The sequence below is a fragment of the Oreochromis niloticus genome, unplaced genomic scaffold (genome assembly GCF_001858045.2).
Source record: "Oreochromis niloticus isolate F11D_XX unplaced genomic scaffold, O_niloticus_UMD_NMBU tig00001339_pilon, whole genome shotgun sequence".
Classification (NCBI taxonomy): Eukaryota; Metazoa; Chordata; class Actinopteri; order Cichliformes; family Cichlidae; genus Oreochromis; species Oreochromis niloticus.
Window position 1 is genome coordinate 186,406 of NW_020327363.1, and position 17,699 is coordinate 204,104.

The 17,699-nt window shown below is 43.0% G+C and overlaps 1 protein-coding gene and 1 long non-coding RNA gene across 5 annotated transcripts; one reads left to right on the forward strand and one right to left on the reverse strand.

The window, feature by feature from the left end:
• Positions 1-52: 52 nt before the first annotated feature.
• Positions 53-14,491, forward strand: LOC100708131 (retinal guanylyl cyclase 2). Of its 4 annotated transcripts, XM_025904384.1 has the most exons (25): positions 53-319; positions 829-968; positions 3,510-3,756; positions 4,335-4,565; positions 5,588-5,743; positions 5,825-5,967; positions 6,118-6,273; positions 6,416-6,565; positions 7,658-7,877; positions 8,063-8,138; positions 8,623-8,707; positions 8,976-9,092; positions 9,166-9,249; positions 9,407-9,583; positions 9,986-10,139; positions 10,349-10,492; positions 10,569-10,717; positions 10,812-10,975; positions 11,383-11,506; positions 11,588-11,656; positions 11,761-11,935; positions 13,072-13,170; positions 13,264-13,349; positions 13,697-13,782; positions 13,882-14,491. In XM_025904384.1, exons 3-25 carry the CDS (start codon positions 3,519-3,521, stop codon positions 13,967-13,969), a joined length of 3,171 nt encoding a protein of 1,056 aa, XP_025760169.1. In that variant the 5' UTR covers positions 53-319; positions 829-968; positions 3,510-3,518; the 3' UTR covers positions 13,970-14,491. The 4 variants fall into 4 exon arrangements, with proteins under 4 accessions (XP_025760169.1, XP_025760168.1, XP_025760167.1 ...); XM_025904383.1 differs by having other exon boundaries at positions 53-968; XM_025904382.1 differs by lacking the exons at positions 53-319; positions 829-968 and adding an exon at positions 1,782-1,805.
• LOC112844758 (uncharacterized) lies at positions 3,699-7,732 on the reverse strand. Its single transcript, XR_003217506.1, has 3 exons — positions 7,613-7,732; positions 5,009-5,297; positions 3,699-3,783 (listed from the first exon to the last, which is right to left on the reverse strand). It is a non-coding gene; the product is annotated as an uncharacterized LOC112844758 (long non-coding RNA).
• Positions 14,492-17,699: the final 3,208 nt, after the last annotated feature.

Genomic DNA, 17,699 nt, shown 5'->3' on the forward strand with positions numbered 1-17,699 from the left:
CCGTTCCAAGGATGGTAGCTGAGACTAATCTGGGTCTATTCCTGGCTGCAGTCCAGCAGGGAGCTGAGCGCTCTGAAGATGGACTTGATCCAGGCCAGGATTAGCAGATCCGAGGTACCATCATTGGTACCTGATCCAGCTCACCTGTCTGATCACATGATTCACCTCCCCTGCTGCTCCTTACACAGAAAGACTCAGTCACCCTCTTACCACAAGCTGTGATATTACAGCGAGGTGCTGACATCATCAGCAGGAAGTGAAGCAACAGACGTGAGAACATAACACACACGGGTGGATGCAAAGTTCCTCTCTGTCCACTGTAAGTGGATGTAGCTCAACCATGATTCTCTCTCTCTCCACTGTAAGTCAATCTAGCTCGACCATCATTCTCTCTCTCTCCTCTGTAAGTCAATCTAGCTCGACCATGATTCTCTCTCTCTCTCCACTGTAAGTCAATCTAGCTCGACTATCATTCTCTCTCTCTACTCTGTAAGTCAATCTAGCTCGACCATGATTCTCTCTCTCCACTGTAAGTCAATCTAGCTCGACCATGATTCTCTCTCTCTCTCCACTGTAAGTCAATCTAGCTCGACTATCATTCTCTCTCTCTACTCTGTAAGTCAATCTAGCTCGACCATGATTCTCTCTCTCCACTGTAAGTCAATCTAGCTCGACCATGATTCTCTCTCTCCACTGTAAGTGGATGTAGCTCGACCATGATTCTCTCTCTCTCCCCACTGTAAGTCAATCTAGCTCGACCATGATTCTCTCTCTCTCCACTGTAAGTCAATCTAGCTCGACCATCATTCTCTCTCTCTCCACTGTAAGTGGATGTAACTCGACACTGACGCTCTCCCTCCTGGTCTCTGGTCCTCCCTCGTTCACCCTGACATCATCTGCTTGGTTTGCTGGTTTCAGGATTTCCGGTGTAAAGTTTTCCTTTGGACAGATGAAGCTCTGAGACAAAGGTAAACAGATCATTGATCGATCGATTGATTGTTCTGATATTTGAGCTTCTGATGCTCAGACAGACTTAGACTCTGTGTGTGAAGACAGGTTGTTTTGTCCTCTCTGATTTTCGATCCGTTGGAGCTCTCTCCCTGTTAAAAGGGAGTTTTTCCTTCCCACCTTCGATTGCCCCTCTAATATTGTAGGATCTTAGACTGCTGCTGTAAACCCGAGCTGTATACATAAAGTTAAATTTTACCTGAATATAGGGAGCATGGGACCTGAGTGATTTAAGTAAATCTGTTAATGAGCTTGATCTTCTTTAAAACCAGCCAATCAGAGAGCTGCAGATCAAGTCTTGACCTCTCAGGTGTGTGTGTGTGTTTCCATGGTTACCATGATTGGATTAAAGGTGTCAGCTGATGCCCTCTGTGGTTTAACCTGAGCATGTGTGGTCACATTTACATAGTCTGCTCTATCTCTCCCAATGCAGGAGTGCAGATGAAATGTGGTCATTTCAGAGGTTTTGACAGTCAGCTTTCAAACGCTGATACAAGCAAGCATCCTACGTGTGGTTAACTGCATCTCATTTATAGTTACTGTGGAAATGACACTTGAGTCATGTGATATGATGTCAAACAGAAGGTGTTCTTCTGAGGGTTTAAGTATTCTCACCTTAAAACAGAGCGTGCACTGCTCCTCTGTGAAGGGTCCAGCAGGTCCCTTTGACCTACCTTATCACCTTGGAGCTTCTACATTGTCATCATTTTTTTAACGAAGCACTGCATAGACCCCTAAATTCTTAATCTGTTATTCACTTTAATACCTAACACAAGATTAAGGAGCAGATGTTAAAGGTAAGATGTTACATCATTCAGGTGGGAGGCTGGTCGATGGATTTAAAACCTCTGCTGTAGTATAAACTTAAAAATAGATATACTAGTTTACAAATCTAGTGATTACAGAATAGGTTTTTATGTAAAACTTACAAATCATCTGATTCTGGCTACCCACAGTACACAGTGACGCAGTGGTTAGCACTGTTGCCTCACAGCAAGTCCTGAGTTTGATTCCACTTTGAATCTGACTACATGTTCTTCTGCTGTCCATGTAACTGTGACATGTGACTGCATTACGTCCAGAGGAAGCCAAACCCTGTAAAAACATCAGTGTACATATGCAATGTTGGTCTCTAAAATCTATTTAAAACAATAGCCTGTTTTGACTGGTATGTTTAGTGTAAATGTGTTTTCAGTGTTACGTAAAAAATGAAACAAGTGATTCATACAGATTTATGATGCTTGTGGAGGTGTCTCCTCTCGGAGTTGTATGTCCAGCATTATTAAGTCTTATTACAGACTGCCAGAGCTGGTCCAGTGTTGCACAACCAGTGGATTCAGTGTTCCTCCTAAATCCGAGGTTCGACTACAAATGAACTCTCTCTTCCAGAACACTGGCATACACTTTCCCAGGAAAGCTGTTGAGTGTGATCCCTCTGTAGTTGGAACACACCCTCTAGTCCCCCTGCTGAAAGAGGGCAACCACCAATATAGAGGCAATTCAACACTGCAGAAACATAACCTTCAGCACCTTCTCAGTCCCCCAGCAGCACAATAGAGTTCCTTATTGGAGAGTTATTGAGAGTTATTACCCCCACCCAGTGACTCTAAGAAGGCTGGATGGGGTGCTGGAGAACTCTGTAGTGTCATTTGGCTCATACACACAAACAAAAATTAGGACCTATTCCATGACCACAAGGCGCAGGGAACCAACCATCTCATCCACCGGAGAAAACACCAACAGCAAAGGCAGCCAACCGTGGCGATACAAGTAGTACCACTCTGTCCATGACTTTACATCGAGGGCAACTCCAGAGGGGAACAAAGTCCAGGTCATCTATAGGAAACTGGTTGAGAACCAGAGCTATGCACTGAGGTTATCACATCTTAACCTCATGCACCAGCTCAGGCGCCTTTCCCACCAGAAAGGCGACATTCCATGTGCCACAAGCCAGTTTTGGAAGCTGAAAATCGGAGCGCCAGTACATCAGACTGTCTTGGGTGGCTGTAGCTCAGGTGGTAGAGCGGAAGGTTGGTGGTTCGATCCCTGGCTTCCCCAGTCTGCATGCCAAATATCCTTGGGCAAGATACTAACCCCAAATTGCTCTCCGATGCGTTCATCGGAGTGTGAATGTGTGTGTGAATGTTACTTAGAAAGCACTTGGAAGAATGTGCTGGTGTGAATGGGTGAATGTACACGTTGTGTAAACCGCTTTGAGTGCTCAGAAAGAGTAGGAAAGCGCTATATAAGAACCAGTCCATTTACCATCTAAGCACCCAACCCCACAGCCCCTTGTGCGGGTGGTAAGCCCACAGTCTTAATCCCTGTCTTTAAAATGAATTGACATTGCAGGTTAAGTAATTCATTACGTGGAGGTTTCAGGTTCCTTGTTAACAGACAGTAGTTTGACAAACCTGAATCAGTTTTTTTGTGTTTCATCTTTGTTCAGACGAGTTTGTTTTCTTGTTGACTTTCTAAAAATCTGTCTGAATCTCTGGCAGGTTGTCAGGATGCAGCTTCGATGGTTGCTAGGGGCGTGTCTGTGGTTGCTATGCATCGAAGAGATTTGGACAACAACCTTCAAGATCGCCTTGGTCGGTCCGTGGTCATGTGACCCATTGTTTTCCCGGGCGATGCCCGCAGCAGCGGTTACACTGGCGTTGTCCAGGTTACGGACTGACACCAGTATGAGCAGAGGGTACTGGTATGATATCAAAGTGCTAGACGAGGACTGCTCCGCATCCAAAGGTCTGTTATCCAATCAGCCAACAGGACCTTAAAATAAAGTTCAGTAAAATAATTAGAAAGAGATTACCTTTAGATACAGTTACGGTTAGTTACACTAGAACAAAGTGGTACAGGGTTAACCAATCACATAATGATGAGTTAGCAGCCAATTATTAGACCCCCTGTTAAAAGGGAGTTTTTCCTTCCCACTGTCACCAAAGTGCTTGCTCATAGGGGGTCATGTGATTGTTGGGTTTTTCTCTGTATCTATTATTGTAGGATCTACTGTACAATATAATGCGCCTATAAAGGCGACTGTTGTTGTGATTTGGCGCTGTATAAATAAAATTGAATTGAATTAACAATCAGAACACATTTAATAAAACTTTTAATTTGAAAAGTTTGCTTGTTAGTCACATATCAGATCACTCCACCTCCAAAGGATCATTAGACATTTAATCCGTCATATCAACACACGCTTTATTAAGTTGCAGACTGTTTATTTATTTGAAGTGTGTTTATCAGCTTACAGACTGAAGTAAGTGAAATATTTTTTATTTTCCTTATTTTTATTTGTGTGATATTTGTTTTTATTTTAGCTCTGACCAACTTTGGGGACTTTGAAGGTTATGGCTATGCCTACATTGGACCCTTTAATCCCGCCCTCTGTCACTCTGCCTCCCTAATGACTGAGCATTGGGAGGCGGGACTTGCCTCTCCCGGTTGTCTAGATGCTGACTGGCCAAACCTGCCGCCACTGACTCCTCCCACCAGAGTCCTGTTCACCGTGCTCAGATTTTTCGGCTGGGCACATGTCAGCATCATCACAGGTGAGGGTTTGAGTCACAGTCAGAGTGGTGTGTGGTTCTCACCATAATCTCTTCATTCAAACTTGTGTTATTTTAATTTAGTCTGAGCCGGTTATTTGATCTGAGCTTCACCATTTTGCTTTTAGACTGTTACACTCACATATTAGGCCCCATTTCTTTTATTTTGGTGTTTTGACTTTTACTGCCCATCGGAGTATAACTGCAGTTGTTCACTGGGACATCACAGAAGTGGTGGTGTTTTCTGTGAGGGCTTTAACTTAACCATTGTTACTTATGAGCTTGTGAATGGAGATAGAAGTGAGAGCTAGACCCAGTTTAACAGTATCGACATGTTCACCAGGACTCTTTCACCAAGGAAACTTCTTTCTGACATGAAATCCTCTCTACCAAAGTAAAGTACAGAGATACACAGAGACAGCTGGAGGTTCAACAGATCCACTAACCTAACTCTTCTGATCCTCCAAGTCTGATTTCTCCATTCTGAAGGAAAAAGGAGACATCATTGACCGAGCCCTTCTCTTTATGGACTTATCCAGGAGGACCTCAATTGTCCTGGTTGTCTGATTCCAATGTATTAAGGAAGCTTCTTAAAAGCTCAGATGATGTACACAATCTTTGGTTCTTCATCACTTCACACCAACCATCAACTAAATGATCCACACGAAACCATGATGTCAGGGGGCACTCATTCAATTAATCTAAGTCCAGACGGCTGTGATCATCTCGTCTTCTCTGTGAGAGTAAAAAACAGAGCAATGTCAGGTCAAGTCAAGTGGCTTTATTGTCATTGCAGCCATGTGCAGTATGAAACGAGTCAATGTTCGTCACAGTTCCTCACACTGTTCCTGCTTCACTGATCCTTTTGTGAACCTGCACGAGTTCTGGCTGACAGCTTTTACCCAACATTTGCGTAAACACAGGTTATGCATCACCCCAGCAGTTTGTTTATATTGTGATCGTCTTTGTTGTCTTAATTGTTTATCAGTGGTTCCTTTCTCCATCCCTTCTCCTCTGTTGTGTAGCTGCCACCGACCTTTGGGAGAGCACCGGACAGGAAGTGGCCTCTGCGCTCCGGGCTATGGGTTTGCCCATTGCGCCGGTGGTTACCATGGAAACAGGCAGCAAAGGCGGCGCTCGGGAGGCACTGAAGGAAATCAGAGAAGCCGACAAGGTCAAAGGTCAGAGCTAAGAGATGATCGTTTAGCTGCCATCCCTGAACTGAACACATCAGAGCAGAGAACTTTTTATTTCATCTTCAGTGGTCATCATGTGCATGAGCTCTGTCCTGATTGGTGGAGAGGATCAGAGGGAGCTACTGCTGACCGCCCTGGAGATGGGGATGGTTTCTAATGGTTACGTGTTCATTCCCTACGACGCCCTGCTGTACGCGATGCCCTATCAGGTAACAACCAACAGGTTCTCAAGCAGGTTTTATTTCATTTTCTCTGATCGTCAAAAAGAAAACTGAGTCAAGCAATTGATTTGAAACTTTTCTTATTTACCACCCATACACCACCCCACTCTCTTCACCCTCTCTGTTCTATCCAATCAGCACACAGTCTTCAACCAGCTGACCAATAGCACGCAGCTACGTCACGCCTATAGTGCCGTCCTGACTGTTACCATGGCATCCGACCAGAGTTTCTATGAAGCTTTCCGTGAGGCTCAGATGAGCCGAGAGATTCACTCGGGTGTCTCCACCACAGAGGTAAACAAACAACAACAAACACAGGCTTTAATGTGCTGATGGATTCAGAGGTAAACAAGTAAATAACGTGTAAACACACAATGTGTGCGTCCCTATGAGAGAATCTAATGTGACAAAGTGTTGTCCTGGATTTTGTCTGCAGGTGTCTCCTTTGTTTGGGACCATTTTCAACATGGTCTACTTCGTTGCAAAGGCAGTGGAAGAGCGCCGTCAGGCGGGGGGTGGACACTGGGTGACGGGCAATCAGCTCATGAAATCAGATGGAGGCTTTGATTTTCAGGGTTTCAATCAGGTCACACAGATTTAAGCACTCGATAGCTGAGTAACTGATGGTGTTGCTGCTTTCAGTATCAGAGCTGGGATAAAAGACGTTCTCCTCGTTTCCTTCAACAAACTGCTCCAGATCAGGCTCATGACACTCAGAGGCAAAAAGTACAACAACTTTACGGTTTTTAAAACTATGACCTAAAACTCAAGTTTTTGTTTTCCAAATTTTTTGTGGCAGTGAAGAGTTACTCATGACTGAACCTTCTAGTGTCAGATGACTCTGATCTGGAAACAGTTAGTTCTGATTAAGTTGGACAAACTCATTGAGTCTCTGTGTCCACAAACACAAAAGACAGATTTAATAATTGTTTTTCACCACTTAATACAACATAATCACATCTATCCCATTGTTAATAGTTTGCATCCTCTCTAAGGAGCTTGGAAAGATTTTCAGTGCACACTGAGAAGAATAGAAACCTCAATACTGAAGTTTACCGGCACACATGGACCAGAACCGTTCTCTCTGAAGTTCTCCAGAGGCCTTGTAATGAACTAATCATTTGACCCTGTTAACCCAGGGTGCGATCTAAAACCTGCAGGACTCGAGGCCTGGAGTTGCCTACCCCTGAATTAGAGGATCAATAATGGGTCAACAACCCTCTTAAGCAGGGGTAGGCAACTCCAGGCCTCGAGTGCCGGTGTCCTGCAGGTTTTAGATCGCACCCTGGGTTAACACACCTGAATCAAATGATTAGTTCATTACCAGGCCTCTGGAGAACTTCAAGAAATGCTGAGGAGTCATTTAGCCCTTTAAATCAGCTGTGATGGATCATGGACACATCTAAAACCTGCAGGACACCGGCACCCGAGGCCTGGAGTTGCCTACCCCTGCTCTTAAGGGACACTCCCACAGACGCTTTTCTTTCCAAGTTCCTTAGACTATGATGACCTGGATGACTAAGAAACTTCAAAGACATTTAGAATAAAGTTAAAAAATGTATAATTTCTGAACCACAGAATTTGATTTGATCTTTTTTGTTTTGCATCATCATCATTTTCATCACGCCCTCACCTTAAACTCAATGGTACAATCAGCTCCTGTCTTCTTCCCTATCAGGTGTTGTATGGAGGTACTGAGGGGCGTGGCCTGCAGGCCAGCTACGTAGTGTTGGACAGCGATGGCGACCGCCTCGTCCCAACACACTCACTCTCTCCGACGCACACCGACGGGATGACCGGAGGTCTGAGACCGCTGAGCCGTTCCTTTGTCTTCCCGGGAGGAAAACCCCCCTCAGCCAGCTTCTGTTGGTTTAATCCGGATGAGGCCTGCAGTGGAGGTGTGTTTACTGACCCACAGAGAGGGTGGGAGCTTTGTGCTTCAGTTCAAATGAGGTCTTAATTACACCTGTAGTTTCTGTATGTGTGGTGATTTAGTGTTGACATAAGGTTGCTGTCTGACGTGGCTATAAATGTGGAAGTTAAGCAGTCAGTCTGAGCAAGTTTCCCTCTCCACTCCCTGCAGGTATGGGCGCTGTAACTGTGCTCTTCCTTTTCCTGTTGTTCTGCGCTCTGCTTGGAGGCCTTTTCTTTTGGAACAGGTTAACACACACTCTTAATCTCACACACTCCTCTCTAACTTATCGGCTGCTTAGTCTGTTTTCAGTCTGGTTCTCAGTCATCGCGGTCATGGTAGTCTAAGAAGCTTGGAAAGAAAAGCGTCTCGACTTCTTTAAGTGGGCCAATGACCCTTTTAAGAGGCCACTCCCACTATGGTTTAAATACCTGGGACTCTCCACTGTATAGTCTTAGAATTAAGGAAGGTTTCTCAGACAGAGCCGCTTTAAGAAACTTGAAGAAGTCCAGTCGTTTTTCTTTCCAAGCTTCTTAGATTTCTGCTGCTTAAACAAACAAACAAAAAAGCCATAACCACCCTGATTAACCCCCACTGTAAATATATAACACCATTTATGTTTTCATGTATATTTTATATTTTTTGAATTGGGACTGTTCATATGTATATAGTGCAGCAGAACTGTGCACCACAGCCTCTTTCTTCTCTCACGTGTCTAAATCTCTGGACAGGAATACAAATGGAGCAGTGACAGCAAACAAAATGATCCTTACTCTGGACGACATTGTCTTCATCGATACTCAAGTCAGCAGGAAGGTCAGAGAATGTTTAGCTTCTTTACTTATAACGGGTGCTAACTACTGTTCAATCTCGTACCATTGCTGGTACTGGTGTGTCTGTAGTTCTGTAGAAAACTGAGAGCGAGACATGTTTGACTAATGGGCTGATCGATGAGCTGATCGATGAGCTGATTGATGAGCTGATCGATGGGCTGATCAATGGGCTGATCAATGGGCTGATTGATAAGTTGATCAGTGAGCTGATCAGTGAGCTACCTTTCATCAGATTGTTTTTGCTTCCATAGAAACTCAACGATGAGTCCATCATGAAGAGTCTTCTGGAAATTAAAACTCCGTTGCGATCGATTGCTCGAAGTTATATCCTCACAACACCTGAGAGCTCCAACATCGGGATACTGGAGGTATTACCTTTACCTGTGTCTGTGTGAGCAGACCTGTCCTGTCACATTCCCTGATTGGCTGTGCTGTTTTCAGGGTGACTGGGTTTGGCTGAAGAAGTTCAGTACTGGAAAAACACCAACAGAAGCCAGTCAACACACCCAGAATATGTTCAGCCAGGTATGATGAGAAGAAAAACTACAATAGAAACACAACAGACACAGATTCTATTTGTTTCTGTGTCCGGTTTTCTGTTCTGTTGTATTGCGTTACCATCTGTATGTGAAACAGATTAGCAGTATTGCAGTATTAAGAGTATTTTCTGCCTGGTGATCAGTTGCGGGAGATGCGACACGAGAACCTAAACCTGTGCCTGGGTCTGTTTGTGGACTCGGGGATCTTCGCCCTGGTGGTCGAACACTGCCCCCGAGGAAGTCTGGCAGACCTGCTGGCTGATGGCAACGTGAGGCTGGACTGGATGTTTAAATCCTCACTGCTCATGGACCTCATCAAGGTACTGGTGAACCCCCTCTCCAGTTCAGTGTTCAGTTAGATTTGCTATGAATAGTGGTGGTGGTCGGGGGATGTCATATCACATCCACTTTTTGTTTTAATTGATGTTGATAGAGTTTATTAGATAATCACTGTTTGTACAATACTGCTACTAATACAACAACTGGTACTGTGAGCATTACTCACACTAGTGCTCTGCTCCTTATTATTAACAGTGCCATGATAAAACACTGCTGTCCTAATAAATGATCTATGAACTAGTCTGATAAAGTTCAGGTTTCACGACTCGACTTCTAAGTCAATTAATTATGCAGTTCTATTCGACTTTATCTATGATATCTTTAACGACTGTTTCATTTCTGATCAGACCGATCAGATTACTGATATTAAGTGTTTGTTTCAGGGCATGAAGTACCTTCATCTGCGAGGTCTGACTCATGGCCGTCTGAAGTCAACAAACTGTTTAGTTGATGGTCGCTTTGTTCTGAAAATAACGGATTATGGACTTCCAATGATCCTGAAATCCCAGGGGATCAGCATTCCTGAGGATCCACACGGTAGAAACATGAGCATGTTCAGATGTTTGAATTCTGTCTCAGACGCTGTATCTCTGCTCACACGTGTGTTTATGTCAGAGGGCATATTAAGACTCTCTATCCTAACCCTGACATTAACCCTAATCATGAACAAAACAGAACACAATCCTGTTTAAATAAAAACTGCAGATATCTAAATGCATCTGTGTGTTTCTCTTCCCGTCTCTCAGACATGCTGTGGACAGCTCCCGAGCTTTTGAGGAATCCGGTCTCAGGCGGTTCGTTTGCTGGAGATGTCTTCAGCTTCTCCATCATCATACAGGAAGTGATCTCACGCACACTGCCATATGCCATGATGGACATGCCGGCTCATGGTGAGGGAGGATGTCAGATCAGTCTCTTATTGTCTCTTATAAACCGTCTGTCTCTTATGACCTGTCTGTCTCTCAGAGATCGTGGAGCGTCTGAAGCAGCCTCCTCCTCTCTGCAGGCCGATCGTTTCGGTCGATGAAGCTCCTACCGAGTGTCTCACGCTGATGAATGAATGTTGGAATGAAGATCCGAGTAAGAGGCCGAGCTTTGATGACATTTTCAAACAGGTGAGAAGAGTCTCACTGCTGCCACCTGCTGCCTTCTACATGCTCGGGGTTATTTTCTGATTTCATCTCGACTCCTTTGACAATCTGTTTGCAGTTTCGAGGTATCAGTAGAGGCAGGAGGGCCAACATCATCGACTCCATGCTGCGGATGTTGGAGCAGTACAGCTCAAACCTGGAGGATCTGATCCGAGAACGAACGGATGAATTGGAGATTGAGAGAACCAAGACAGATAAACTGGTGGGGCAGCTCCTGCCAAAGTAAGACTAAAACAGTAAATTACTACTAATAATTAGCAGTAATGTGAACTGGAGGTGGGGTCAGAGTCTCTGATGAGTGGGTGGATAAGAGTCCTTGAGAATAGAACTGGGTCGTTGGGCCTCGTTAATGAAGTTCACTGCAGACAGGAATGAAGGATTCTCATGATGCAGACTTCCTCTGCAGGAGGAGTACATTTAGCCAGGAGAATTTGTTCTTTGGCAGACCAGGATGTTGATGGTATTAAAAGTGGAGCTAAACTGGATCCATTGTTGGTTCCTGCAGAGTCCTGGGTTTGAAGGATGAAGTGCAGAGCCATGTTTAAACTTCTGGCCTCTATTTTGGCTGTTTACTGCATGGTTACACTAAACAATGAAATTCTTACTTTGTGAGTTCCCATTTGTTCCAGGTCTGTGGCTCAAGCTCTGAAGAAAGGGAAACCAGTCCAACCTGAACATTATTCGGACTGCACCCTTTACTTCAGCGACATTGTTGGATTTACAACTATTTCTGCTCTGAGCGAGCCCATCGAGGTACAAACTGTTTGAACTTATTTTTCTGCATTTATATTTTTCACTATTTGACTAAACACATGCGTGTGCGTATGTGTGTAGGTGGTCGACCTGCTGAATGACCTCTACACCATGTTTGATGCCATCATTGCTCTCCATGATGTGTACAAGGTAACACACTTCCACACGTGTCTGAACTAAACAGTAAAGACTTCTCTTAATTTCTGGATTATCTGAACAAAGACACGTGAAATTTGGTTCTGGTTTTGTTATAGGTGGAAACTATTGGAGATGCCTACATGGTGGCTTCAGGTGTTCCCAACAGGAATGGGAATCGACACGCAGCTGAAGTGGCCAACATGTCTCTGGACATCCTGCACTCGATAGGAGCTTTTAAGATCAAACACATGCCTGAGATTAAAGTCAAAATCCGCATCGGACTGCACTCAGGTACACCTGTCGACCGGTTATCTACTCATTCAGTACCAGGACGTCAGGAGAGGGTTCATTTATCAGTGTAATTACTATCAGCTTTCCTCCTCTGAAGAATCCAGAGTATGTTCAATGTGTCTCAGGTGTAAGTTACTCTTAGTGTAGACACATATGGATGAGATTAGTGAAGGTCGACTTCTGTGGCCAACTTAAAGATTTAGAAATAGAAAAAATTTAAATAGAAATATCGGGAGTAGTGAGTAGAAATGTCTGTTGACAGAACTGTTTTGGGAGATCTCAGGCTGGCTGAAGGTCCTGCTTCATCAGCAGGTGGTGCTCAGACCACAAGGATGGGAATAATATCTGAACTAGTCAGACTGGATCACAGTACCAGTCAAAATTTTGGACAAAACAGTTTAATGGTTTTTCTTTTTAGATTCTTGCTGAAGGCATCAACTAATAATGAACACACATTGAATTATGTAGTAAATCAAAAAGTGTGAAAAAACTCAAAACATGTTTTTTGTTTTATATTTTAGATTCTTTGTAATATCTTTGCTTTGATTACTGTGTAACCTGAACGTGTGTCCCTCTATCCTAATAAAGGGATCCACCCTGCTGGCCCCAAGTGTAATATTTACAATGTTCGGGTCTCGGGCCTTCCAGTGTCGAATCACCACAAGGCTACTCCGATTCACACTCACTAACTCACTAGGTTCCGAAAGGAGATTGGCAGTAGCAGAATAGATGGAAGCAAATAAGGCCTCCAGCCCACACAACACTAGTGATGGGAATTTCGAGTTTTTTTAGAGAACCAGCTCGTTCGGCTTGGCTCACTAAAAAGAGGAAAACCATGACTGACCTTCAGTTGTTAAAGTAACGATGGACTGTTGTTTCTCTTTACTTAGCTGATTGGTTCTTGCCATAATATGAATTGTAACAGTTTTCAAATATGTCTGTCAGCTGTGTACCAACCTGAATTCTGCACAAGGCGTGTCCAAACCTTTGACTGGTAGTGTAATTTTGTTACCAGCTAGTTTGAATGTAACCCTACATCTCTGGTTAAAGTATGGTAATAATGATTCCTGAGGTTGTCAATGGTGTTATCGCTAACATAGGCAGTGCCATAAAGGTCTGGCCCTCCCTGTCTTCAGGTGCTGTGGTAGCAGGTGTGGTTGGACTCAAGATGCCCAGGTACTGTCTCTTTGGAGACACGGTGACCACGGCCTCACTCATGGAGTCCTCTGGGCTACGTAAGTAAAATCTTTGATCAATGGTTTGATCACTGAGAAACCACCCTGATGTCTCTCCTGTCTGTATTTAAATGATGTGTTTGTGGTCTGCAGCTTACAGGATCCACATCAGTCTGAGTACGGTCAAAGTCCTGACCAGTCTGAAAGTGGGATACCACATAGACACCCGGAAGGCACAGGTATGCTAATCTAAACAGACCTGAAGCAAATCCAGATTTTAATAACATGAAAATGTAATTGCACGATGGAATAGCTGTGAATGCTGTTAGAAAACAAACACACAAAATGGTGATAAAGGCAGCACGGTGGCACGGTTATTAGCACTGTTGCTTCACATATAGAAGGTCTTGAGTTCGATTGGATGGTTTACAAAACCTCAAGTCAAGTTATTACCCCCAGGTTTAATGTAGTCCAGTCTGACCAGGTTCAGAGTCTGGTCCAGATCCAAAGTGACCTTGTCCACAGTTAGTCAGTCTGATGCGAGTCCATGGTGGGACTCGTTGATGTTTGGATGCTTGTGTTGCAGGTTAAGGGCACAGAGGACACGTACTGGCTGATGGGTCGAGAAGGTTTTAATAAACCCCTTCCTGTTCCTCCAGACCTCACCGGAGGGTAAGAACACACAGTGATCATTATCGATTATCAATAAAGTAATCATTAAACTGAAACTCTCTCTCTTTCTCCACCTGGCCACACCTGTCTCTCTGTCAGGGCCAGCAACCATGGAATCAGCCTGGATGAGATTCCAGTCGACAGACGACAAAAGTTTCTGGACCGACAGAACAAGATGAAGAAGTGACAACAGCCACAGACACACACACAGTGTCATCAGCTGATGAGACCCTCTCAAAGACATCTGAACCCTGGAGATCTTCAGGCTCCCGAAGGCTCAATCATCACCATGGGTGCCAATTTCTACTTCCTGATTTAACTGGAAGTCCTCTTTGATTGGTCACTGACATCACTTCTGTTTCTGTCTGACTAGTGGAATTTGTCCCTCACACTGTCTGATGTTTGTACAGTTGTAGAGAAACTAACTTTAACCTCTCTTGTTACCATGGTGACTGTGATGTGTTAGTAACCTTAAAATAGAATTAGGGTTGGGTTGTTCCTGTCCAGTGAATGCTGTTTAATTGACTGTTAAAGAGTGAGTGGATGCATGACAGATGTCTATCTCTGGCTCTGCACTGTTACCTTGTTCGTGATGATCAATAATCAGTCCTGCGCACTGACTCTGGCTGTATGCTGTCGCTGTTTCTGATGTTTCTTTAAAATGTAAATGTTCCATTAAACTCTGAGTTAGACTCAGTGCTTAAATATGGATTTTCCCGGATGCACCTGAAAGCACCGTCTTCCTCAATAAGTCAATCAAACATGTGCAGTTCAGGTCTATTTTCTTCACTACCAGCTGGATTTCACATAAAAATCTGTAAAAATAACACACACACACACACACCCATTGTTTTTTAAGTAATAATAATTTTTTTAAAACAAATGAAAGAAATTGTGAAAAGAGTGAAAAAAACCCCCAAAAATGGAAACAATTTAGTTTAAATATTGTCTGTATTAGACAAAGGGTGGCTGCTGAGATGCTGTCTGCTGACAGGTGAGGGCTGAAATGACTGTGGCTGTGTCCCAATTCAGGGTATGCACGCTTGAAGTACGCATTTCAAGTGCGATTACGTCACCGCCACGCGACGACGGCTGTCCCAATTCAAAGTGTACTTCAAATGCATACTCCAAATACGCCGTCGATTTCCCCAAATATCAAGCGTGGTCCGGTGCATGCTTCGTGGCCCCATATATCCCACAATCCATAGCGCGGCGGTGGGTGTGGATAATTTTGCCGCAAAATACGGCAGAAGGGAGCGGCCGAAGAGTGAGCTGTCAAAAGTAAGTACTGAATATGATGTCACTTATTTATGTGCGAATGTTTAAGAACATCAAAACATTACTGTTGGCCACATGTCGGCAAAGTTATGTGACATTAGTGATGTTTGTACTTTCAGCGGTAACTTGGTTTTAAAGCCTCTACTTCTAAATACATATATAGTCGACCTTAATCTTACAGAGAATGTGATGATTTTATGGATAATAAAGTCAGTCATATATCCACAAACACAACAAGTTGAAAGTCAGTGATGCTGCTCGGTTTGCAGTCCTGAATATGACGGCACAAGCAGGATTCACTGCCCTGTTAATGTTAGCTATGTTATATTGCTGCCTCTGTTCGGTGGTGTCGAGCCAAACGGACTTTAACGTGTGTTTGAACGAGCTGACGGTTCACTCGTTAAGCTGAAAGAAAGATGCTTTAATCACAGGAGTCACACATGTGTCCACTGGACCATCTGGGAACTCTTCTTGTTTAGCACTCGTAATAACACAAACACTAAATCCTCCTTCTCTTGTGCTGTTTTGTAGCAGTGTATACACCTGAGACTGTCACCTGTCTGTCTGTCCTGCACTCTCTCTCTGTTTCTTTCTCTCTGATTGTGGAATAAAAGTATGAACATGTATTTATAAGTTACACTTGTGTTTGAATCCTGCAGCTTATCACACATTTGATTTCCATGTGTGACAACTGCAAGTGTCCAGAGTGAGGACAGACTGAGGGACCCACTGCTGCACATCATCTGTGAGGCTTTGCACCCCTGATGATCCACCAGGACAAACTCAGCAGTGTGTGAGGAAGAGGAGGAGGAAGAGCCAGCAGCAGCTGACAGATGGAGAGAATAGACAGACTGTTCCCTGTTTGTGAAGGACTGCTAGGAAAGTTTAACATAACTAATTGTCTGTCCTGAATCAGTCTTATTAGGTAATGTTCAAATAATGTTATCATCCCAGTGTTTTCAGTGTGGGAGAAAGTACTCAGGGCCTTCAAGTTACACACTATGAAAGGCAGCAACAAGTTTAATATTCAGAAACCTAAAGTATGTATCAGCAGCAGAATGGAGCTAAAAATAAATGTTTGTTTCAGTTCTATGAAGCTTTGAGTATTTTGGATTAGTAGCACTGCTGTGTTTGTTGCATCATATTGCTGTAATTGTTTATATGCTTTATATATTCTGAGCTAAGTTGATCTATAGTGTTACATCATATTCTATAAGGATGTTATGTGTTTGTAGACTTTCTGCCCAGTTTGACCCATTTAGCAGAAGTCAGCCTGTTTAAGGCTCTGATATCTATTCTGTATGACTTAAAGCAGTTATGACATGGTCTGATTTTCTCACCCAATAAAGGAATATTTCATATATCAGTCTACTCTTCATTCTATCAGAAACAGTTATCACAGCTCGTACATTTGCTTTTTACACATATATATAAGCATTGAGCCAAATTTAGTAATGCCAACATTAAACGAACAATATTTGTCTCTTATATATAATACATCTGTATATACACTGTCAGAGATACTTGTCTTTGAGTGAAGATTTAAGGTGATAGGAAATATAAATAACTGCTACTTGCATCTTTGACCCAGAGTTCAAGCTCATATATATATATATATATATGTATAATCTGACAATACATATAATATTGTCCATATTATATTAACATTACCACAGTGAGATGACTTTAGTCTCATGAACAACATTAGCTAATTATTATTTACTAACTAATCTTGAAATGACTGTTCAGTACAGAAATGAAGCCCAACTATCATGTTTTACAGTCCTGTGGTCTCAACTAATCAAAGTGATGTCATGACAAAAATGAATGAACAACAAAACATTTTTTCTCCTTCATTTCTGTCACACAAAGCTGTATGAAACATTTCTCTCGGTTAGTATCATGGTTGCTAGGCAACCTGAACAGCGCGACGAAGGCTAGACCGTCCCATTTCACAAGCCTCTCACTTCCGCACTTCCCGTACTTGTAGTACTCACCGTACGTAGTACGCGTAGTGTGCGTACTTCAAGCGTGCAGACCCTGAATTGGGACACAGCCTGTGCCTCCTCCTTTTATAACCTCCCTCTCAGTCTGCATGTGTTCATTCCCTTTCCAATTTTCATTCGTTCTCATGTTTTGTGCATTTTAAATTAATTTCCTTGTGCTTCCTCTTCTTAAATCCTATTTTTAAGCTTTTCACCTTCTAAATTTAAAAATGGATATTCTCTGGATTATTCCAATTTTACATTAATTTAATTAAAGTTGATTTAAAAGTATTAATATTTTTTTTGATATACCCTAACCCCTAACCCTCTCTCCTCAGTGTGATTGCCAAACATAACCAGCTGTACTCCAGTTACCCTTCCAAGTCCAATTAGGGGTGGGTTTCGATAATTGATTTTAGCTTGAATAAAGTGATATTGATTCATTAAATCCTGAATCACTTTTTAAATATAAATGGATTTTGCCAGAAATGCCAGAATCTTGGGTTAAAGCTCACAAAACTACACTGCTCAAAAAATAAAGGGAACACAAAAATAAGAGATCCCAGATCTGAATGAATGAAATATTCTTATTAAATACTTAGTTTGATAGTTGATAGTTGAATGTGCCAACAACAAAATCACACAAAAAATTTC

Bases quoted from the DNA above. Each gene is read 5' to 3' on its own strand.
- LOC100708131 (XM_025904382.1), top strand. The intron at 7,878-8,062 runs GTGTGTTTACTG...CACTCCCTGCAG, and splicing joins GGATGAGGCCTGCAGTGGAG to GTATGGGCGCTGTAACTGTG. The intron at 9,584-9,985 runs GTACTGGTGAAC...TGTTTGTTTCAG, and splicing joins TGCTCATGGACCTCATCAAG to GGCATGAAGTACCTTCATCT.